Source organism: Halichoerus grypus, chromosome 5 (genome assembly GCF_964656455.1).
Source record: "Halichoerus grypus chromosome 5, mHalGry1.hap1.1, whole genome shotgun sequence".
NCBI classification, from domain to species: domain Eukaryota; kingdom Metazoa; phylum Chordata; class Mammalia; order Carnivora; family Phocidae; genus Halichoerus; species Halichoerus grypus.
In genome coordinates, this window is record NC_135716.1 from 155,105,951 (window position 1) to 155,130,914 (window position 24,964).

A 24,964-nucleotide genomic window follows, 5' to 3' on the forward strand; every position below is an offset into this window, starting at 1 on the left:
AAAATCTCTAAGCAGGCGGGGCATCAGCTGCCCCATGTCCCTCGTCAGGGCTGTGCCCTCAGAGGTGACACAATGTCAGATGTTCTGTCCCGTATCCCAGGAGGAATGCAACCCAAATTTTCTAACACATGAAGAGGCCCAGGCTCTTTGGGAGATCTGAAGAGCTGCGATTCCCCGAGGCTGGTGAAAGAGGGAACCCGCAGCAGAGTGGGCGCCACCGTGACAGCCGGGCGAGGCCAGCAGCTGGGAGGCTGCGTGGGTCTCGGGGGACAACCACGGGAGCCTGGGAAATAGAAGGGGGCTTCGTCAGCTTGTTCCTCGAGGAGAGGAAATCCCAAGATCCAACAGCTTGGGAAGGTGTCTGTAGCCAGCGGGGGGCCCTCCAGTAGTGTCTCTGCTGTGGGCACGGTTTGTGCCGGAGCCAAAGTCAGGAGGGCGGGGAAACCGTCACCACCCTTTCCCAGGCACCTCCTGCCCCATTGAATACGCTGGCCCAGAGAGCAGCCAGATGGAGTTCTTTGTGAGACGACTAGGGGAATTCGACATAGAATGGGAAGTAGATGGTACCAAGGGATTATTGTTAGTTTTTTTAGATGTGGTAAAGGCATAAGGAAGTGTCCTCTTTTAAAAAAGATACATGCTGGGGCGCCTGGGTGGCTCAGTCGGTGAAGCATCGGACTCTTGATCTCAGCTCAGGTCTTGATCTCAGGGTTGTGAGTTCAAGCCCTGCATTGGACGCTGAGTGTGGAGCCTACTTAAAAAATTTAAAAAAAGAAGATGCACACTCTTGGAGAATGCAGGGGAGAAAAAATGTGGTGTGTGGGATTTTTTAAATGCATAAAGAAAATAAATGAGTAGATGCAGTAAAAATAGAAAATTTTGGTAATTTATTTTTTTTTAAGATTTTATTTATTTATTTGATAGAGAGAGACACAGCGAGAGAGGGAACACAAGCAGGGGGAGTGGGAGAGGGAGAAGCAGGCTTCCCGCCGAGCAGGGAGCCCGATGCGGGGCTCAATCCCAGGACCCTGGGATCATGACCTGGCTGAAGGCAGACGCTTAATGACTGAGCCACCCAGGCACCCCGAGAATTTTGGTAACTTAAAATCTGGGTGGTTTACTAAACTATTTTCTCTACTTTTGTGTCCTTTGAAGGTTTTCATATAAAATGAAAAGAATAAGGGTGCCTGGGTGGCTCAGTTGGTTGGGCGTCTGCCTTTGGCTCAGGTCATGATCCCAGGGTCCCGGGATCAAGCCCCACATTGGGCTCCCTGCTCAGCGGGGAGTCGGCTTCCCCCTCTCCCTCTGCCGCTTCCCTTGCTTGTGGTGTTCTCTCTCTCTCTGTCAAATAAATTAAAATCTTTTAAAAAATAATAAAATAAAAAGAGACATCGAAGGACATACGAGTGGTTTGGGGAACAGCCTTAGTTCAAGGGTCTCAGGCCTGGTGCCGACCAGAGTGAGTTGCAAAGGTCTTATCACTGGTCCCAGGAAGGCCTGTGAAGTCTCATGCAAACACACAAGTCCCGGGGGCTCAGCCTGACCCGGGAGCCTCCTTCAGGTGGGTCCACGGATTCTTTCCGTCCCCTGGGGCCCGTACTGCACCACACGGTCATTGTTAATGGCTTCTCGCTCTCACTTGCTCTTTGAATCTCAATTCACATGTCAGCCCAGGAGAGCTCATGGAGCAGGCCCATGACAAGCTCATACCATATGCATTAGTACTTTCCTTCATCATCTTGACAGTTGAGAGCTGGCAATATTACAATTCAGACGACACTCTGCGTTTGAAAGGAAAATTATGGTTTTTCAGAATGCAGCTGGTGTGCGAATGAATAGGGTAAAGTATCTGTGAAGCTTTTCCCTCGTTTTATGATATGAAAATAATAAAAGTAGCTTCAGCATGTGGTCCTTACTTAAAAAGAACAACCAAAAGGCACAGAGTTGGGGGAACAAAGGCAAACAAAGCATCTTGTCCCACAGTAATAATTTTAATAAAAAGCAAAGACAGCAAAACAATCATTTATAAATGATTTCTTCCCTGTTGGAGAAGTTAACACTGTTATTGCTGTAGAAACCACTTGGAAACGAGCTCTCTCAGCGCCTAGTTAAGATATATTCCTTGTAGCACATTTTCAGCTTGCCGGTCAGGCAGGGGAAACGACAATTCCCTTTCCTGGAGGGGAACTGAGCCGAAGTACCCGCCCGCGGTGAGACAGAACTCACAAATCACTCCAGAAGTTTAGGAGCAAACGAAACACATTTCTCACGCGTGGAAAACAGAGGCAAGACAAAACGAGCGGAGAAGCAGCGTTTTCAGGTGTTTTTCTTGGCCACTTCTGCACATTCTACCAGGACACCTGCTGCAAGAAATCCATCACCCAGGCCAACCTCCCCGGAACGAGGTGTTTCAATGCTCATGTGGCTCCATGTCTTTCTCGGTCCCCAAGTAGCAGTGGGGTGCTGCTAAATGTTTTGCAACCAGCCCTCCAGGGGTAGAAACTTGATATGTGGCATCTGCCCATCTCGGGGTCTGGGGGGGTAAGATATCCTACCAGGGCTGATGTCAAGTCGCCAACGTGATGTCATCGAACAGTGGCATTTGCAGAGACTCGCAGCAACACGCCCTTCATCTCTTCATCGCAGGGCGTTTCCGACAGCGTAACCTCGAGAGCATGGATATTAGAAAAATGTAGTAAAATAATTGGGAAGTGATAAGTTTTGAGTATTTAATACCTATATTTTTAACTTTATTTTTTGTAATATACTTTCATTATAGGTTGGTATCATTTCATTTTTTTTTTAAATGATGGCTGTGTTTAAGAGCCAGCTCACTAAATTCCTGCAGATGCTCATGATCCCCTCCCCTGGGCCAGTGCGAGCGGGTTCCAGCGCCCCACTGACATGGGGGCACCCCTTCCAGGGGGGATAACACCAAACCAGCCACCTGCCGAATCCCGTCTTCACAGAGACCTCTGTTGGTCCTGCGGAGGGATTGAGAGCCCTGCTCCCCTTACAGGAGATGAGCATTCTTTCCAGACAGGAGATTCTGGGAGCCTCCCTCAGGACAGGCGCAGGACAGCAGGAAAATGAGCCACTTGATTGGCTACTTCCATCTGATCTCAGGGCTGTTGGCCCCTCCAAGTCCAGATGGTGCTGTTGGGCTATCGGAGCTCCCTGCACAGCCCTGGCCTCCTGCACTCCCTTCACCCTGTTTGACAGATTACATGCAAATCCCTCGCACCTCCTCCTTCTATCTGATGCAAAGCCAGCCAACCTCATGCAGGAAAAACCAGGTGCTAAATCACCCAAGGTCAGGCTGCTCACCAGCTTTCCAGCCTCCCAGTCGTCCGAGGCAGCCTTTCCTTCAAATACAACATTAAGCCAAATGCACCATCTGGATCTCACACTATAGCATCCTAGGATCTCAAGGACAGACGGAACCTTCCAATTGTGAAGCCTGGACCACGGCGTGCGCAAGCAGCCGTCAGCACTCCTCGCCCTCCCAGCCGTAAAGCTGCTGTCTGCCGGTTCTCCTCCCTTGGCCCCGAGCCACGATCACGGGCACGAGCCGCCTGTGCCTGCTGACAGTGGGAAGGACGCTGCGGAAAGCTAGGCATGTGGCTCAGTGCTTCACATTCACGACTGTGTTTACTTATCACGTTTATAGGTAAAGAAACGAAGGTGTGGCAAGATGAAGAGACTCTCCCGAGGTCACGTGAGCTATAGGTTTTGGAGTCAGGATTGGCACCGGGGATGTGTAACTCAAACTGGCATCATTGACATTAGTCCGTGTTGCCTGCCACAGAGCGTGAAGACCCTGACGGGGGGGGACTCTGGTTGTTGCGATGCCTGGGTAACGTAGTGCGAGTCAAAAATGTATCACCTTGAGAGTTCCTCTGGAGGGAGCCATCTTTGTTTAAGAAAATGCCTTTAATAAGCCACCCATCGGGGAAGGGGAAATCTCAAAGGTAAGGGCATTGGCAGGAATCAAGTTAAGAAAAGGACTGGCGGGCGCCTGGGTGGCTCAGTTGGTTAAGCGACTGCCTTCGGCTCAGGTCATGATCCTGGAGTCCCAGGATCGAGTCCCGCATCGGGCTCCCTGCTCAGCAGGGAGTCTGCTTCTCCCTCTGACCCTCCCCCCTCTCGTGCACTCTCTCTCTCAAATAAATAAATAAGTAAAATCTAAAAAAAAAAAAAAAGGAAGAAGAAAAGGACTGGCCATACTGCTGTATAGTAGAACATAAATGGATTTGGTTTGTCCCAAGTAGGGAGACAGGTACTTGTGGGGCGTAGGTGATGGGTTCCTCAGTGGTGTATCCAAAGAACACTTTACGAAGGGCGTACCGTGTCTGCATTGCTGTAATGTCTTTGTTTCCTCCCACATCATTGAAACACACATGTGCCCACACACACTGGTGCATTTGAATTTTGTTGGGTGTGGAAATGGGAGAACTGATCTTCACGTCATTGATGGACCACAGGGAGGAGACCCCATCGTTGCTTAAAATGAGGTAGCATAAGTCTGGTGTCAGCTGCGGCGGCCAAAATGTGAGCACCTTAGAGATCACAGACATCCAAAGGCCCAGTTACCGGACGTGCCTGGATCTCAAGGGCTATGTGGGCCTTGGCTGACGAATGGGCCTCAAGAGGGAAGAATCTGGCCTAGTGGCTGGCTGCAGGTGAATGCGCTGTGGAACTGAAGTGCGAGGACACTTTTGACTTTGTGGCTCATTGCAGTTGGAACATGTGCATCAAGCAGGATCCCCCTGAAGGAGTGCCCGGTGGCAGAAGTTTGGGACCTTCAAGCCCTTGACCTCCACGGAGGCCCACAAAGGCCTCCACACATCCAAGACATTCTGCACTGGGGAAATGCCAGCCTAGTTGGCACCAAGGGAGCCTTCAGCCAGCTTGGCAGGGGCCTTGCCCCCTCATCGACCACTGATGGTGTAAGGTGGGGCTAAATGGTCTTGGCTGGTCTGAGGGCACAGGCCATATGCCAGCTTGCACCCTAGAAATCTCGTATGTGCCTCTAGGGCTCTCATTTAAGGCCATCCAAGAGGTGAAGCCTTCAGAGCTGGCACATCAACACCACGTGGATCCAGAGCAGAGGCTCAGCGGGAGAAAGGGCAGAGGGGGAGTCCAGCATGACAGCAAGTGCTAGGCACCATGGGAGAACAGAGCCACCTCTGGCAGTATGCTAAACCAGAATGGGGACTCGGCTGCCTGCGTCCCAGCCCTGCTGCTGACTAGCTAAGTCATCTTGGCCTCTGGGATTCAGATCCTCCGTCTATAAAATGGGGGGACTGAATTGGTGTCCAGAGTGCTGTTATTACTTTGTCCTCGAATCTGGCTTGATGGGGCGCCTGAGTGGTTCAGTTGGTTAAGCATCTGCCTCAGGCTCAGGTCATGATCCCAGGGTCCCTGCTCAGCAGGGAGTCTGCTTCTCTCTCTCCCTCTGCCCCTCCTCCCCGCTCACGCTCGCTCGCTCTTGATCTCTCTCAAATAAATAAAATATTAAAAAAACAAATCTGGCTTGGTGGGTGACTTTCTCAGTGTCACCTCGGAGCCCAGTGAACACAAAATGGCATAGCGAGACTACCAAACAGGGTTGGGGAGGCCAGCACAGGGCCCAGGAGAGTGCCACACGTTGGCACGGGAACCACACCCGGAGAAGGAAGCTGAAAAGCTGGAAGGAACAAAGTTGTCGTACTCAGCTGTGTCGTACTCAGCTGTGTCGTACTCAGGGAGGGCTGCAGGGTCTGGCCAGAGACTTGGAATGGAAGCATAATATGGTTTTTGGGAACGATTCCAACAACATATTCCTGAGATGGGGGGGAGGGGGTTTTCCAAGTAAAAGCATTTTAAAGTCATGATCTGATCTCGAGTCTCAGAGAAAGTCAAAAACAGCACGAGGCTTGCTATTAGGCTGTAGCAGCAGATGGAAAAACATGAGCTTTGGGGACAGTGACAAAGATGACTGTTGTCAGGGCTCGTCCCCAAACATCTGCACAGACTGACAGCAAATAGAAGCCTCACCTGCAAGTGCAAAAGAAAGTATTAAGCTGAGCTTCCCCGTTCTACTGGCTTTGGATTCACTCTGACGTGGCTCCTTAGCCCCACCTCAGAGCACTGCGGCTCCAGGCCTGCCTGCACACGGTTTTCTGCAGAAGGGCCAGCTGTTACCTGGGGGGCCCTGGAGCCCCCAGCAAGCTCCCAGGGGCCATCTCCCCTGGACTTGCATCAAGACCAGCATTCATCAGGACTTAAGGAAGTGCTGAGGCATGTCTCTCCCACTTCCCCAAGGCCGATGAGAATCCACGTAATTTATTTTCTTTATACAGAAGTTTCAAAGACCCCTACCTCTAATGAATACGTGTGCATGATTCTTTCATTTAAACAACCCCCAGAAGAGCCATTTCTTCTTCCTTCCCCCTGGAATTCCAAATTATCCCAATTTCTTATTTCTTCTGCTGAAACGTCACAAAACTATCCAAGACCTTTCTCCTTCCCTTTCCTCCTCACCCCATCCCCAGTTGTCACGGAATCCCCTCTTAGCTGGGAGCAATGAGTCTGCAATGGTGACAGGAAGAGCTTATAATCCACTTACACCGTTTCATCAGATTTTAAAGACCTAAAGCCCCCAACCCACATTCTCACAAACCCGCACCCCGCAGCAATCAGACAGATAGCAGGAAGACATTTTTCCCAAGTGCAGAATCATATATATTCTGAGTGACGGAGCTATTGGCATTCAAGTTTTGACCAGTTTCAAGATGCTACTGTCAGGTAATGGGAAGACCATATACAGACACTGCAATTTATGTTACATAAGGAAGACTGTTAGTTGATGTAGGAGAGTCAGGAGTTTCAGGTTATATACGATACATCCAGAAGGCTGTGTGAACTCACCCGAGAGCCTTACTCCTTTCAGGTGGTAAGGCCTCTGAGAAGCTGCATCCTTTTTCAGGCCCCCTACCACTGTTTAGTGTGCTAATGCCAAGAATTCAAGGCCTCTTTCTTTCTTGACTCCCTCAGAGGAGGGATAATGCGAAACTTATAAAACCTGATGTGGGAGGTATTCTTCTACCACTTCCCACATGATGCACAGTCTCATTAATTAACTCACTTCAACCTCAAAGCACCCTCAAGAGGTAAACAGGCACCTCCCCTACTGGAAGAATGGAAAAACGGGAGGCAGAGCCTACCTGATTGTGCAAGGTTGTCAGCGCTTTAAGGGGAGAGCCAGAACCAGGAACTGGCTCTGTGTCCCACGTTCCTTCTAGCAGGCCTTGCGGGCAGCTGTAATGAGTGTGGCCTAGACCCATGACCAAGGGTCACAGGGCCCGTGGCGGGTATGGGAAATCTGGGGGGGGGGGGGATGCAGGGAGGCGGGAGCTGTGATCCAGGTGTGATCTAGCTTTCTCTGCTTCCAGGCTGGGCTCCGTTTCAAGCAGGGGTGCCCATGACTATAGACGTCACTAACAGCTGGAAGACGGGCCCTCTTTGACAAACCTGGAAGCACCCTCTAGCTGCTCTGCTCGGGACAGGGCCTGCTAGCGTCCTTTTAGATAAAGTGGGGAGACTGGGCTTACGCTGAACAGTGGGAATGAGTGCATGCAGCTTCCAGAAGGTCATCACTTGGTTCAGATGTTTACGTAGAAAGCATATGGACAATTCCAACAAGAACAGACCTAGAACTATCCTTCTAAACCCACCCTGAGTGGTAAAGATAAGGTAAATGTCTTAACCTGCATAAAGGTGAAGTAGTATCGTGTGTCAACTGTACAAGACACATTACTAGAGTTACAACTGAGTGGCATGCACCCTAGGTTCGACTGCATTTAAACTACAATTGTGTAGTACAATATCTCCATTACATGGAGCCAAACGTTTTTCAATTGTCTTAAGTGTTAACTTGGTGAGATGTGCTTTTAGCCACAATATTTTAAAAGCCAATTTCTATTTAAATGTGTTGTGAAAAAATGTAATAGTTTTGACTTTATACACATTTTACATTTACAGCAGAGTAAGTACAGGAATTTAGACACCCAAATGGGTGTTGCTGCCTTCAAACTAGTCACCTTGGGAAGATGTATGTTTAGTCAGTGAAGCTGACCTTGACTCAGACTATTTCTAGAGCCTTCCTTGGAAACTGTCCACTTGTAAGCTTCCTCATTGTTGTCCTTTGTGGGTAGATTTATGTTTTGAGGGAGGTTTTTTTTTTTTTTTTTAAAGCCAAAGAGCATTAGAAGATAAGTCTGATAGATAAAACGGGTGCTGGAGCTTGGGACTACCTGTGGGGAGGAGTGGTATAAAAACTGAAGTCTGACTATAAGGCTGTGAGGCCTCTTTCCTTGCATGGCTTCAGAGATAATTCCAAAGAGGAATTCTATCTGTTCTCGGCACATGCAATATCACAGCTCAAGAGTACGGTCTCCCAAGGAAATAACACAGATTATGGTAACTCTTGAGTGCTTATGTTTTAGTGTATTTGGTTAAAAAGGGAGCCTTGCTCATTCTCATCATACTTCATATAAGCAGAAATGGAAAACTCCATCTCCATGAATTCACCCAAGGGAAGGATCATCATCTACTGCTTAAAGAGTTAAAATGAAAAGCACTTGGTGTCCTGTCTATGTTATCCAGCCCCTCCTCCCCCTAAACGTGCAATGAGTAATTCCTGAGTCTCCCCAGTTTGGAAAGAGTGGGTAAGGACAGGTCTCTGGAACCTGGCTAGGACTAGAATGTCGAGGTGATGAGAGTGTGTTTCCGATGGCTCTAGCTACCCAGTAGGCCCACAACACCAGCGCATACAAGAACACCTTCTACAGCTAAGCAGTACACAAAGTTTTAGGAGAGAAGGGGGAAAATGATTCTCTTCCAGTAGATTTCTATGATAAAAACCCACCGGCTTCTGGATGACAAATGAACAGAGTCCACTGACAAGAAAGTCCATGGCGTTCAATTCTAGTGCACGCATAAGAAATAAAGTGTGTGGCCCCTAGCTCATTGAAGTGCATTTCCAGCTGAGGCCAAAGGCAGCAAAGGTGCAAGAGGCTGCTGGGGCTGGCGTTAGTTGAAGCAAGGTCTGTAAGTTCGGAGTGGCAAAGCAATTTGTAGAAAGCCCCAGCCACGCAGCAGGGTATCTGCCAACCGGTGAAGTCAAATAACGATCGGTCTCAAACTTTCTACAAAGTGCTTCATCGAAAATGCTAATGAGGAAGCTCCCTAAAACACCATATCCTGAGTGTCAGAGGAATATGGCCAGGATGGCGACTGACGGGGAGCAGAGACTGAACCGCGTATTCTTCAAGCATCCCACACACACACTTAGCGAAGAGCCGTGTAAGCGCAGTCACGTTCCTTCTCTTCCGCCCCCGCCTGCCTCCGGGGCTGGCTCCCGAGTGCGGCTCTTCCGGGAGGCGGTCTGAGCTCATGGGCTCTGCTGGAAACAGCCAGGAGCAGCAGCCCTCCGGCAGCGCCTTAAAAGTCAGCCGCAGCATCCACGTGCTCGCGGCAGACGTCGGTCTCAAGTCGATCGCTCGGGATGTTGCTCTTGGTGAGTGTTTTTATATTAGTCTCTGTAAAAACCACAAAGCTAAGCCGTTTTGCTTAAATCATCGTTAGAAAGAATGCTGAGTGCCCAGATGGGATTTTCTAGTTTCTGTGCAAATGAAATCACATTAGTCCGGATTTTATTCACTCAAAACTATAGGGAAGCAGTAGGATTTGGTTTCAATGCTGCCAAAAAGCAGGAATTCACTTAAGTTTTAATTCCGAAGCAATCCTGTTGTTAATGTTGTAGCCGGGTTCGGGCAGCATGGGGGGCGGGGCCCCCGTTGTGCTCACTGAGGAATCCCGGATCTCTCCCAGTTCAGGCTCACTCTCGCTAGAGGTAGACCCATTGTTGATGGCGTAGACGCTCTCCGCAACTCCCTGAGCTGAAGCGCAGCCATCTGGCTCTTTCTTCTCCCTGGGACTGGACAGTCCTGGGAGGACGGCCATCTTGCCAGTCTGCCTGTTGGGCAGCAAGGACATGGTGTAGTCCGCGATGATGCCACCCACATCTAAATTGCACGCCTGGTCGAAGGCTAGGAAGCCGACGTTGGCGTTTGCCTCACACACCACAAAGGAGCCATCGTCCATGATGAGGAGATCAATGCCACAGAAGTCCATGCCCAGGATATTGGACACCTGAACGGCCAGCTGCTTGCCTTGCTCTGTCAGCGGGCACATGACGCCCACACCGCCTGCAGGGAAAGCACAGCGACATCATGGTGACCTCAGACACCAAGGGCACAACGACCCTTCAAAGAAGAGACGGAGCCACACTGAGGAGGGGCAGGGAGACAGAAGATCTGCTTGGAAATCAGGACGCCCTTTGGGAAAACAATAGGCTCACTTCTTATCTAAGAGTTTTTAAAATGTTTATTTCCTCTGACCTACCACTGAGGAAATAATCTTATGTAATGGAAAAAAGCTTTAGGCACCAAGATGTTGATGGCAGGGTTATTTAAAATACTGGAAAATCAAAATCCTGGGACATAATAGGCACTCACTCAACATCTGTTGCTAAGTAAATGAAAAACTACAAATATCTCGCAATAGAGGAAAGCAGCATATTTTACAATCGTGAATAATAATGCTCGTAGAGCGGTGGTGATCCCATGGAAAAATACTTGGAAGGATTTAAGACTGTGCAGCATGACCACAACTGTACAAAAAGATGATGCCGGAAAGAACAACACAGAAATGTTAACAATGCCTGTCTTTAAAGGGCGGGATTAATGATAAGTATCTTTTTCATTGGACTTTGCCGTGTTTTCCACATTTTCTACATGAGAATGGATTCCTTTTGTACAGAAAAAGCAAAATTAACATTACGTTGGGGCGCCTGGGTGGCTCAGTCAGTTAAGCATCGGACTCTTGATTTCGGCTCAGGTCGTGATCTCAGGGTCGTGGGACTGAGCCTGGTGCCAGGCTCCACGCTCGGCACGGAGTCTGCTTGGGATTCTCGCTCTCTGCCCCTCCCCCCACCTCTAAAAAAGTAAATAAATCTGTAAAATAAATTAACGTTATGTTTTAGGAAGAGGGAGATGGAAAGGCTTATGAGACAAAATCCTATGCCGAAGAGAGTCTGACTGCCCTTACCTACTACAGAGTTAACCTCAGGTTTAACAGTCTCCCTGGAAAGACTTAAGACCTGTATTCTCAGGTCCAACAGCGAATGCCTTCACCTTAACACTGTCCCTTCCCCACCTATTAGAATGTATAAGGAAAAGGCTACAGAAGAGTTTTAGACTAGCTCACCAGGAAGAGCAACATGGGGAAATGGCAAAACCATCTGGTTCCTACCTCGTTAAAGAATGCATCTGATATGGTGACTAAAAAAGACAACATAACACCTGAGGTTCCACGTGGCAGCACCATACACGAAAATGAGATGTTGAGTACTTAGCACCGTGTCAACCTGAGCCTAGCATCTGCCCCCCTCACAGCACTACATCCCAGTGTCTTGCAATGATCTGCTTTCGGGTCTTGTCCCCTGTGGAACCGTAAGCTGTCCCAGAGCAGGGACTCTGCCGTTAACTGCGCTCTCATCGAGTCCGCTCGTGGCAACTGCTCGACTGGTATTAGTGAAGGAAGGACCGAGCTGGTGTCTCCACCTCTGTACTACTCACTAGCCTTGGTACACTCACAGGGCCATTTAGAATGCAACCGTGTGCATTTTTCTCTTTTCATATTACCAACATACACATTCATTCAGTGAGGGTGACAACAGCTTTCTGTGATGGGGACAAGAATTTATATCTCTCCTGGGACATCTCCACTCACCGTAACAGAAAACAAGATAAACAACAGGTTCATGGGACGGGGTTATGCATTTGATCCAAATACAAACTGCAGCTTTCTAATTATATCATACATATTAAGAAAAACACAGTCTTCAATTACAATGCAAAAGCAGAATACACTCTATCTTCTTTCATTGCCTCAGCGTAGACGCTCTTTATTTCTTGCCTTCCGAACTCCTCTGCCTCCTGTCTCATGCCTTCAATCCCTCCTCTACCCACGTGTCAGTTCTTCTCAAACACGGATCCTCATGTCACTCCCTGGTTTAAACCTGGCTGCTGAGTCCCAACACCTACCAGACAGGGTTCAATCTCAGTGTCCTGATACCCAGGCCTGACCTCTGTCACAGCACCCACACCAGTCTGTCCCTTTCCTGGGCTGCTTGCGGTGACAGGACAGGGCTTGTTTCTAATTCTTATCTGTGATCCTGGAGCCCAGCAGAGGATTTGACAAGATAGGAGGGATCGATCCACATTTACTGAATGGGTGCAAACATCCTAATGAAAATCCCTAGTGACAAAATGGACTGTGAGTCTTATACCTTACCGAGAGAGCAGTTGCTTTGCATCCGTCCATCTGTGGAGCAGCGAAGCATAGAGCCTATCACCCGGCCCCCTACCACCACCACCCGGATATCTTTGCCGTGTGACTCCTTCACATACTTCTGGAACAGGTAGGGCACATCATGGCGGATCAGATGGCAGATGTCTGAGAGGTGATGTTTATCTCTTGCAAGAAAAACAGCTTTTCCTTTAAGAAGAAAGACAAAGAGCAGGAGGAGCGGTTAAGAGAAGCCTCCGAGCTGAGTCCTTGCCCTCCCATCTCCCTGTCCCATACAGCTGTCGGTTCTTTCTGAACTTGCCTTACCTCGGCCCCTTCTGTTTCTCTGACCAAACTCTTGCTTCTTATCAAATGGCCGCCGAACCTTATTTTCTCTTGGTTTTACACACGCCCCTCTCCCTCTACCACAACTCTTTTTTCAGGATGGAATAATAATATATTCCAGAAACACAGAGGAGAGGCCAAAATAAAATCCTAAGGATCTAGTCAATTCAGTTCCAAAAGCAGTCAGCATCTCCTATCACCCCAGGATGCTGATTAGGCACAGTCCATCTCTAACCCACTTTGTTAATCCCCCAAACCTCACACTGGGCTCGAAGTACAAAGCAGGTGTCAAATCCATGTTTACAGAACATAGTTAACTGAACACACTTTAGAGGAATTCCAAGGCTAGGTAGAGAGAGACCCACAAAAGGTAACTACAATACAGCATGATAGAGCATTAAGATAGGTATACGCAAATGATATGGGAGCTCAAAGAGGGAGCCCCTGAAAGACTCCCTCCTCCTTTTAAACCTAAGAAACTTATTATCTGGCTATACCTGTTTAATTCTAAAAGGAATGATCTATAGTTCTATTGCTATCTAGGGAAAGCATTCCTTCTTGACTCCAAATCCTTCCTTTTCTGCTTGAATCACCAATGCTTTTATAATTATTTAGCCTCTGCTTTTCCATTTGCATATTAGCTGACAGATCTGAGCAGGAGTTCCTGATGAGTTTGCTCTGCAAATCTGACATGAGCATACCCAGTCTGAGCCTTCTTGTTAGCAAATTTGGAACAAAGAGATGGTTTTCCTAAGATTTGTGTCACCACGTTATAAGGAGTGGGACCCTTCTGAAGTCTTAATAAAAAGAGTGATGGGTATCAGCCCCTAGTGGCATAGAAGACTGAGAAGTAACCCCCCAACACATGTCTCCATCACTGAACATTTGGCACCAGGAGATCTGGCATCTGACCACAGATGGCTGGGATTCAAGTATAGGCACTGGGGGTTCCCTGGATATTAGGTAGGATTTTCAGCAGAGATGGGGGCTCGATATAGGGACTTGGTTCCTTGGTTCCTGGCAGGTGGCAGGTTCTAATATGGGGCTTAGTCTGCAATTACTAAAGGAGCTACAGTGTTCAGGCACAGAGGAAAAAGGGGGAGGGGGATCATCTGCCCTGTGTGCCAAACACCTTGTTTTTTTATTATTTCATTTATACTTCATATTAGCCCTATGAAGCCATTAAAACAGAATAGTTATTTTTGTTTTACAGTAGAGGGAAACAAAGGTCTACAAGATTAGTAACTTTCTCAAGGGCACAGCCCGTACCATTCCACTTCCTTCTTTAGATTCATTTCCATGTACTAGGGTCTAACTACCACTGTAATTTGTTTACTCCCCATCCATTTTCCCTAAGATACTATGTGTTACACTAGCAATGAACAACCTGAAAACAAAATTAAGAACACAATCCCATTTACCAGAGTATCAAAAGGAAAAAAACATTAGGAACAAATTTAACCAAAGAAGTACAAGACTTATCACTGAAAACTGCAAAACACTTTTGAGAGAAATTAAAGAGCTAAATAAATGGAAAGATGTCCCATGTTCAGGGACCAGACGACTTCATATTGTATTAAGACAGCAACACGCCTCCAACTGATCTACACGGTCCCCACCAGAAGTCTAACTTCCTTTTTTGCAGAAGTTGACAAGCTGATCCTAAAATTCATATGGAAAGGCAAGGATCCCAAATATCCAACACAATCTTGAAAAAAAGAATAAAGGGACAAAGTTGGAGCCCAACTTGCCAATTGCAAAACTTACTACAAAGTTACAGTCATGAAGACAGTGTGGCCTGCCATAAGATGATAGACATATGGATCAATGGAATAGAACTGAGAGCCCAGAGTAGACCCTCACACAGATGGTCAGGTGCTTTTTTTTAAAGATTTTATTTATTTATTTGACAGAGAGAGACACAGTGAGAGAGGGAACACAAGCAGGGGGAGTGGGAGAGGGAGAAGCAGGCTTCCCCACGGAGCAGGGGGCCCGATGTGGGGCTCGATCCCAGGACCCTGGGATCACGACCTGAGCCGAAGGCAGACGCCCAACGACTGAGCCACCCAGGCGCCCCGGTCAGGTGCTTTTTGACAAGAGTTACAAAAGCATCCAATGGAGGAAAGAATAGTCTTCAACAAATAATACTGGGAAAACTGGATATCCACATGCAAATGAAGGAAGCTGGACTCCTTCATCACACCATATACAAAAATTAGCTCAAAATGGATCAAAGACCCAAAGGTAGGAGCTAAAACTATAAAACGCTTACAAGGAAACGCACGTATCAATCTGTGTGATCTTGGATGAAGTAGCCACAAAATGACATCTAAAAGCACAAGCCACCAAAGGAAAAAACAGATGAACGGAACTCCATCAAAATCAAACCTTCTGGACATCCGAGGACACTATCAAGAAAGTAAAAAGAGAACCTACAGGGTGGGGAAAAAACATGTTCAAATTATGTTCATATGTTGTGAACTCTTAAAAACTCAGCAATCAAAAGGGGTGCCTGGGTGGCGCAGCTGGTTGAGCATCCAACTCTTCCTGGCTTTGGCTCAGATCGTGATCTCAGGGTTGTGAGATTAAGCCCTGCGTTGGGCTCTGCACTCAGCATGGAGTCTGCTTAGGATTCTCTCTCCCTCTCCTTCTGCCCCCCACAAAATAAATAAATAAATCTTTAAAAAGGAAAAAAAACCCTCAGCAATAAAAACACCAATAACCCAACTGAAAAGCGGGCAAAGGATTTGAATAAACAATTGTCCAAAGATCTACAAATGTCCAGTAAGCACATGAAAAGATGCTCAACATCACTAATCAGTAGGGAAACAGAAAGCAAAACCACGATAAGATGCCTCCTTCCACCCACTGGGATGGTGATAATAAAAACAAATCACGTATTCACAAGTTGCTAAAATTTCTCATCATAAGAAAAAAGTTCTGTACGGTGATGGATGTTACCTAGACTTATTGTGCTGACCAATTTGCAATGTATACAAATATTGAATCATTATATCAATTAGACCTCAAAAAAGATTTTAAAAATTCATTTAAAAATAAATAAAGTGGGGCCCTACATTACTAATGCTTGGGAAACATGTATTTTGGCTTGTGGCTTGCTTTTATGGTGGAAGTGATTATTTGCTTAATTTGTCAAGGCAAAGAGGACATTCATATATGTATATTCTTTTTTTTTTAAGATTTTACTTATTTATTTGATAGAGACACAGCGAGAGAGGGAACACAAGTAGGGGAGAGGGAAAAGGAGAACAGAAGCAGGGGAGAGAGAGAAGCAGGCTTCCCATGGAGCAGGGAGCCCGACGCAGGGCTCGATCCCAGGACCCTGGAGATCATGACCCGAGCCGAAGGCAGACGCTTAATGACTGAGCCACCCAGGCGCCCCAATATATGTATATTCTAAGAGTTAGGCCTGCCCACTTTTCAGGCTACAAACGTTCAAATTAATATATACAATCAAAAAGTTTTATTTAGTACTCCAGAAAAGAAAACCAATCATAAATAAAGGAGTGAATGAATAAAACAAGGATCAGGGAGGATGAAGAGAAATCAGAACCCTCGCACACTGCTGGTGGGCTTATAAAATGACATAACCATTGTGGAAAACAGTTTGGTAGTTCCTCTGAGGTTAAACATAGAGTTACCATCTGACCCCACAATTCCAGGCTTAGGTAGGTACCCAAGAGAAATGAAAACATATGTCCACATAGAAACTTGTACACACATGTCCACAGCAGCATTACTCCTAACAGCCACAAAATGGAAACAACTCAGATGTCCATCAGCTGATGAGCAGATAAACAAAATGTGGGCTATCAACACAACAGACTATTGTTGAGGGATCAGAAGGAATGCAGTACGGATCCATGCTACAACAGGGATGGCCCAGGAAGACATCACGTTAAGTCAAAGGAGCCAGACACAAAAGGTCACATAGTGGATGATTCCACTGATATGAAATGTTCAAAATAGGCAAATCCATAGAAACAGAAAATAGACTAGTGGTTACCAGAGTCCAGGGAACGCAAGTGTGATCGACCCCAAATAGGTGCAGGGTTTCTTCTGGAATGGAAACGTTCCAAAATGAAATAGTGGCTATGGTTGTACACAATAGTGAATATACTAAAATCCACTAAATTGTACACTTAAAAATGGTAAACTGTTATGTGAATTACATCTCAATTTTTAAATTTTTTTATTTTTCTATTTTTAGAGAGAGAGCATGGAAGCGGGAGTGGGGCGACAGGGAGAGAGAATCTTAAGCAGGCTGCACGCTCAGCATGGAGCCTGACACAGAGCTCGATCTCATGACCCTGAGAACATGACCGGAGCCGAAATCAAGAGTTGGATGTTTAACCGACTGAGCCATCCAGGCACCCCTACACCTCAATTTTTAAAATGTTTGAAAATACCATGTATTTTATTTAATTTCTATTTATTGTCTGTCTTACCCTTCTACGATGAGAGCTCCTTGAGGACAGGAGATTTGTTTTGTTCCTTTCTGTATCCCCAGAGCCTGAACAGTGCCTGGCACTCTGTGGCCACTCAAATATTAGTTGAATTCTCAATTACGTATATTTTAGCACAATAAAAAAAATTAGACATCGAACTTTAGCACTGTAGCATATCTATCTGAATAGCATTAAGGGGCCCACCTTGCACCCCAAACTCATTCCTCTTTCTCCTCAACAGGAACCCTTGGTTCCCACAGGTTGCTTTGCTCACACCTGCTTCCGTATGTTCGCTTACTTACTTCCTCCAGTTTGAATTCCACACTCCACCTGAAGTCTCCTTCTCCTCCAGTGAGGCCTTCCCTGCCTAGTGGCCGAGCTGGCCCCCTGTCAGGCGCGAGCAGGCGCTGGGCCAGCCTGCCCCAGAGGATGTCACCCTGCAACGCAACCGTCTCTACTGCACGCTGTAGCTCAAGAGCAGTGACCGAGGCTAGCCCATCTCACTGCCCAGTCCCTCCAGCACAGGAACTGCTCAGCACCTGTCTGTTTCGGGGGCCTCCCCTCACTGCAGATGCCCTGAGCATGGAAGTGTGCCCCCTGGGTCGCATCAGGGAGCACCTGCCCCCACGCTGCGGGAGGACTTCCTGCTGCATGCAGGCTTCTCTCCGTTACCAGTCCCCGCTCTGCACCGAGCGCTGCGGCAGGTCCCCGGGACAGAGAGGCTGGGGAGCGGGTTCCCGCCCCTGAGCAGTGCCCAGCCAGCCAGGGGGAGAGGCACATGCCCTTGCAGCTGTCATAAAGGGCAGTGCTACGCTAGAGGCATGGGCAAAGTGCCACGGAGACCCAAAGGAAGAGCGCGCAGAGAGGCAGGGAGGCCAGGGATGTGGGGGGCAGCTGGCCTTTACTGGTGAGCGGAGGTTCACCAGAAGCCAGAGGAAGATGGCACTGCCAGTGAAGGGAAGAGGGCAGAGGTTTAAAGAACAGAAAATACATGGTCGAGCTAGTGAAGGAGAAGTAGTCTGCAGTGGATGATGAAGGGTGCAAAGGAAGGGTGCAGCTGCAGGGCCTTCAGTGCTATGGCGAGGAATACAGACTTTGTCTAAGAGGCAACAAGGCTCTTGGAAGCACTTGTTTAGTGGAGGAGTAAGGACAGATGTTTCGGAAGAAGAGAGGCCGCGCTGGCACCGGGGTAGGGGGACCAGTCAGGGTCAAGTCAGGAGTCTGCTGCCAAGTCCAGGGAGTGAACGAGAAGGGTCTGACGCAGCAAGGACAGTGGGGGCAGCAAGGAGGGGACAGAGGGACAGACGACACCGCGAGTCCCGTGAGGGGGCGCCCCACTTCTCTAACCAGCAGAGGTGCGGCCCTAACAGAAGCCAGGAGGAGCAGCACTGACCCCGATGTCCTCGCGTGCTCTTCACCACGACCGGGTAGCCGAGGGGCTCAGCTTCATCAATCATCTTGGAAAAGTCTTCGTGCCCACCTGCCAAGAGAAGGTGAAAGTCAGTGACGGTCAGGCTGAGGCTCGGGAGTGGTCTGCCCAGCACGGCCCCCTCTGTGTGAATTCTTTCAAGGCCTCATGTTCCTCTGATTAAAGCAATTCAAACCCAGTCCATCCGACAGACGTGTATCTTGCACCTGTAACGTACGTGGAAGTAGAGAGAGAAGGAAACCCACACTGATCAAGTACGTGAATGTGGCAAAGGCCTCACAGGCTCGAGCCCACGTAATCCTCCTAATAGCCCTTTGGCAGGGCAGGAATTTTTCCCAGTAAAATGGCTGTGGTTCAGCCAAGTGTTAAAGATGAAAACAAAACCACGGTGAGGCTGTGTCCATAATCAGGGGCATCTGCACAAAGAGTACACTTTATCAGAAGGGAACCCCTCGGGCACCTGGGTGGCTTAGTCAGCTAAGCGTCGTCTCAGGCCCTGATCTCATGGGTCGTGAGATCTTGCACTCTGCGCTCAGTGGGGAGTCTGCTTCAGATTCTCCCCTCTGCCCCTCCCCCTACTCTCTCTCTCTCAAATAAATAAATAAAATCTTTATATATATTTTTAAAGATTTTATTTATTTATTTGACAGAGAGAGAGAGAGAGCACAAGCAGAGGGAGCAGCTGAGGGAGAGAAGCAGGCCCCCCGCTGAGCAGGGAGCCCGACGTGGGACTCGATCCCAGGATCCTGGGATCATGACCTGAGCTGAAGGCAGACGCTTAACCGACTGAGCCACCCAGGCGCCCCAATAAATAATCTTAAAAAAAAAAACCAGAAAGAAAGAAGAGAAGTCCTGCAGACAGTCTCCCCTTCACCGTCGAACCAGCTGCTCCTTAGCAGTGTACTCAATAAACTTCTATCTGCTTTGTTCTGCCTGGGGTGGATCCTTCCACAGCCCGTGCCACCCGCCCCCATCTGACTGGGACGCCCCACATTCGGTAGCTCAGGACTCTCCCCGGATTCTCTGAGATCCCTCAGTGGATTGGCTCCAGTACTCCTTGGGGAACTGATGACTTCCGGGGGAGGTTGCTCCTCAGTGAGGATCCGAAGCCCCAGGGGGAAGCTGCCAGACTGCCCTCACCCAAAAGGGTGAGGAACTTCCCCTCCTGCCCTTTGGAGGGATCCTTCCTTCCCTCTTCTCTCTTTTCAGCCCTTCAGCGGTCTAACCCCAGTCCTCCGAGACAGCTGAAGGTCTCTGGCCAGGGCAGCTCCCCATGTGGTCTCGGACTGCCCGGGCCTGTGAGGACAAAGGACCCTTTTCCTCTCCTCTTGCACTCCATCCCCCTGAGGTCTCCAACCTGAGGTGCAACTGGCAGTGGAAGGTCGTCCAGAATGAATCCACACACACTAGGGACTCAGTTGGGACCCTTTCCTGATGCTGCCTGACTCTCAGCCACCTTGCTTCTTCAGGCCCCCTTTTCCCCTTTGTTCCCTCAGATCCAGCTGCCATCTTGATCTACGTGTCTGAGTAAATCCAACAATTCCATATACAAATGACAATTCAACAAGGATCCCACCCATACCCTTGGAGGATCCCCTCCCCCTAAATCCCATGGACCTGGCCACCAAGGAACTTCATTCCAATCTCAGACCCGCTTGTTGATATAATGCCATGCTCTGGTCTGTAACTGCACAGAACCCCTGATGGACGACAAGGTTAGGCAGGGACAGCATGGCCCACCCTCCGGCGTGAAGAAGCTACTGAAGACGAGACCTTTGCCCAAATGCCAAAGATCTGCCACTATCGATTGGTCAGAGGGGAATGTAGAGACTGCTTTTAGGCAACAGGCTTGAGCAACGGAAGCCTGAGTAAGGTAAAAGGGCCCATAGTGACCCCCTGGCTGAATGCAAATAGGCTTGTTAGGTCACCTAAAATATCCATAAGCCCACCAATGGGCTACTTGCAACTGGGCACAGGAATGAAAAAAGAAAAATTTCGCATGTTCCCACCCCCTCACACTCCCCCTTAAGTACAGCTCCCCACCACTACCTCCTGGCAGACAGTCTCTCCTTGGCTGTCCTGCCCACTGATCCCTTGCAGTGTTTAAACTTTTATCTCCTTAAAAAAAAAAGGGGGGGGGAACTCCCAACTTCCTGACATCCACTGACATATTTAACTCCTCTCTAGCTATCATTTTTTCCTTCCCTATAAAACAGTGAAAGAGGAGTCCTTCTTATCCAAGGCCATCCCTGCACCTGTGCTTTAGACCCCTTTCCCTCTCACCTCCTCGGGGATCTTGCACCATTAAGTGTACTCTCTCTGATGGATCTTCAACCTCCCAGTTCCATTTTATTTTATTTTTTTAAATGATTTATTTATGAGAGAGAGAGCGTGAGCAGGAGGGGCAGAGGGAGAGGGAGAGAGTCTCCAGAGTCTCCGCACTGAGCTTGGAGCCTGACATGCGGCTCAATCTCACGACCCTGAGATCACAACCTGAGCCGAAACCAAGAGTCAGATGCTTAACCGACTGCGCCACCCAGGCACCCCTCCATTGCCATTTTAAACACGTTGGGTTCTCTCCCATCTTCGACAAACAAAATCCCTGTTCCTTGCCCCTGCATCATCTCTTAACTACAAGCTTGTATCCGTACCATCGAGCTACTCAAACAGGTTTGCATTTTCTCACTTCTCATTCATCCCCCCGCCCTTTGACAGTTTGGCTTTTCCCCCATCACTAAACTGAAGCTGTATTCATCAAGTCCCTGTTGCTAAATCCAACACGCATCTCAGCGCTCCTGTTACTTGTCCTTTCAGAACCAGACAACACTTATAATTATACCATCCACCCTGGAATGTTCTTTCCATTGGCATCTGTCACCTCTTCTTTCCCTCCTCACCTCACCAGCTGCTCCTGCTTGCTTTCCTGTGTACGTTCCTCTTCCAGACCTGCTCTCTGAAGGGTTCTCTCTTGAACCCTCTCACTGAATTTTATTTTTTATTGTGGTAAAATATACATAAAATTTGCCATAAAAAGGTGTCCAGTTCAGCCCTCTCTTCATTCTATATATTCTCCCTGAGCAATCTCATCCATTCTCGTGACCTCACTTAACATAATGAAGGTTTCCAAATCCACTTCCCTAGGTTACACCTCTCTCAGGAGCTCCAGACCCACTCATCTGCTGCCTACAGAATACTCTTCCTTGCTTATACTACAGACACCTCAAAAAGAACGTGCTCCAAACTGAAGTCCTCTCTGCCTGATAACCCCTCACCCCCTACCCACCAACCTGCTTCTCCTCTCCCATGTTTCTAGTCTCAATGAATGTTTGCTTTCACATCTGGCTGCCCAAACCAGAAACCAGAGTCCCTCTTGATTCCTTCTACATTCCTCATATCCAGCCAGTCATCATGTCCTATTACTGTGGTTTCCTTCGTAATTCCTGGATCTGTTCATTTATCTTCGTTCTTACTATGGCCCCTCAGTTTAGACCATCATGGCTCACTTGGGTAGCTTAAAAAGCCTAAGCCACATACCTTATCTCTACTCTGCCCTTGTCTGATGCCTTCTTCTTGGTGCAGCCAAGGTGATATTCTGCACTCCGATCAGGCCACCTCCTTGCTTAACGCCCTATACGTCTCAGGATTCACCCTAATCTACTTCACATACCATATAAGCTACTCTTACATCTCTACTCCATCTCTCATACATCTACAGACTACTCAAAATACCACGCAGCGGTCACGTTCTCACTCGAGTCTAGGTCGATCTATATTCTGCTCTCCGCTTGGGTTACTCCCCTGTCCCCGCTGCTCCCGCCGGATAACTTCAGCTGAGTCTAGCTATTCTTGCTTTCAGGAAACCTCCCTCGCCACCTCCGAAGCTGCATGTGGAGCCGTCCCGAGTGTCCCGTACCACCTGGCACTAACGCATCCTGGCACCGCCCTGGCGCTGCCTGTCTACTCGCTGTCCCCCGCCTCTGATGAACCAGGGGGGCCTTCCGGGCCAGACGCGCTCACTTACTGCTCCAGCCCAGCGCCCAGCTCGGGAGCGGGCACATGGCGCGCAGAGCAGGCACGCGGCATCGGTGAATTACAGCCACAGGGAGCGACCGCGTTGAAGACTCGAGATGCTCAATCACCTGACATGAACAAATTCACACTGAAAACCAACAAGACACTAGAGCGCTTTGGCAGGAGAGAAAAGACAGAGATGCAGGTGGTTTGGAAAGGTCTGTTCCAAGCCCAAGGACACTCACCATAGGAGAAGGTGTCTGGCATGGGAACCCCATGCCCAGCCAGCTCTTGGAAAGTCCAGAACTTGTTGACGCAGTTTAAAATGCTCTGTGGGCGGTTGACGAGGCGGCAGCCCAGCTTCTCCAGGTGGCGCAGGACCGTGATGTCGCTGTCCGACTGCACTGAGGGGGTGGGCACCCGCACGAGCACCACATCTGGGAAAGTGGTGAGCGCCTTCTGGTTCAGCTGCAGGCCTGCAATCGAAGAACAAGAGTGAGCTCCGTGCTGGCCTAGTCTCACCAGAAGAACTGGTTCCAACCGACTCCTCAAGACTGAACCCAGCCGACAGCCTTGAAAATGGCACTGGAAATCCTGTCGTAACGAGAAAGCTACAGTCAATGCCACACTCCACACAAATGGGCAGAGCATGATTATGAGGAAACACAAAAGAACGAACAGAAGAAAAAAAAAGAAAAGCAGCATATCGAGAATAATCCAAGTTAGAAGAATCCACAGGGGATAGATAACAGAGCCCCGCACCTTGCTTCCACGTAGCTCTAGTATTACTCAAAGTGTAGTGGGTTAGGAGGCTAGAAACGTCACGAAAAGGAAGCAGTGCAGCTCACTTAAGGAACCCTTACTAGCCTTGTAGGACTTAACCTTTAAAAGTCTGTCTGGAGGGGCATCTAGCTGGCTCAGGCACTATCGCATGAGACTCTTGATCTTGGGGTCATGAGTACCAGCCCCACGTTGGGCACAGAGATTCTACTTAAAAAAAAAAAAAAAAAAAAAAAAGGATAAAAATCTGTCTGGAAAATTATGTAACCACTTAAATGATCTTTATGAATATAATGAATGCAAAAATGCCAATAGTAAGTAGAAAAAAAAACAGGACACAAAGTGATAAATACAAGTTAGGAAAGACTAGAAGGAAATATAGCAACATTCTAAGAGTGGGTAATGGGATGATGGGTGATTGCCTATTTTATACTTATCCATATTTTCCAAAATGTCTCCAAGTGCATGCTGCCTTTATAACAACAAACAAAAAAAATCTTCAAAAAAATCAATCTACTAAAAATCAATTCCGTATCAAACAAAAGTAGAATGCATCCAAAGACAACCGGTCCCTATGGCGAAAGGGCTTGTGTCTGTATTACACCGGTAAACCGGGAGTATGAGCTTGGAGTGAAGACTCGGAGGACCAGGAGTTCAGTCTCCAAGTATCCGTAGGGCTTCTATGCAGAAGACTTACTTGGCTTATCTTCTCCAACCCCAAGAGCTACAGCTATCCGTGAGCATCGTTTTGTCTGCAGTTCACCGCTGTATCTCCAGCCCCTAGAACAGTGCCTGGGGCACGACAGGCACCTCATGTTTGCTGAATTGTTCAGAAGCCACAGGGAGACAGATTTGGAACCCTGGAGACGGAAATGGGATGGGGAGGGCAATTGGAAGTGAGTTCAGGGAATTACGTGGTCGGTCGTAGGGAACCTTTTTAAAGGAGTCTTTAAAAGGCTCTAAAGAAAACCTTTTAAACAGTTTCAGAACCATCTTATATATAGGCTTTAACCTCAGTGCCTTCTATTCTGTAAGCGATGTGCTACGCAACCAGATAATTCCGAGAACACAAAAGATGCTGATGAAAAGTTACTATTTCTCCATGGGGAGGATGAATAATGTCAGTGCAAAAACACGAAGCAAAACAAAACAAAAGGAAGCAAACAAAGAAACCAAAACCACAAAACTACTATATGGATCTAACTTGCAGTTTCCCCCCATTCTAGATATTCCATCAATTGAACCAAAGGGGGCAGGTGTAATCATTAAGATATACTGTTTCCAGTACATCTGAGGACAGTGTGAGCCCGAGGAACTGGAACATAATTCTCAGGGATGACTTATAAAGAGCATTCAGGTTATCTTCACTTTGCCATCAGAAAATAGCATCATTTCTATAGGCTTTCTCCTTTGCCCCTTACAGCCCCCGGGGAAAAGAATATATAAAGGAGAAAAAAAGCAAACCCTGTATTAGCATCCTCAAAACCCATAGGAAAAGAAAGAAAAGTATTCCAGTGGGTGAGAACGGTGAGTA

At 48.0% G+C, this 24,964-nt stretch overlaps 1 protein-coding gene and 1 long non-coding RNA gene across 2 annotated transcripts in view; one reads left to right on the forward strand and one right to left on the reverse strand.

Moving 5' to 3' along the window:
• Window positions 1–8,826: 8,826 nt before the first annotated feature.
• Window positions 8,827–24,964, reverse strand: part of RIMKLA (ribosomal modification protein rimK like family member A) — a 30,621-nt gene continuing 14,483 nt past the window's right edge. Inside the window, exons 2-5 of the mRNA XM_036079228.2 lie at window positions 22,896–23,126; window positions 18,604–18,690; window positions 12,403–12,606; window positions 8,827–10,253 (exon numbers count right to left, since the gene is read on the reverse strand). Of these exons, the coding sequence (XP_035935121.1) occupies window positions 9,763–10,253; window positions 12,403–12,606; window positions 18,604–18,690; window positions 22,896–23,126 (1,013 nt within the window). The 3' untranslated portion in view covers window positions 8,827–9,762. The remainder of the gene's footprint in view (window positions 10,254–12,402; window positions 12,607–18,603; window positions 18,691–22,895; window positions 23,127–24,964) is intronic.
• On the forward strand, window positions 9,435–17,368 carry LOC144381937 (uncharacterized). The gene is made up of 2 exons (XR_013448220.1): window positions 9,435–9,562; window positions 16,973–17,368. It is a non-coding gene; the product is annotated as an uncharacterized LOC144381937 (long non-coding RNA).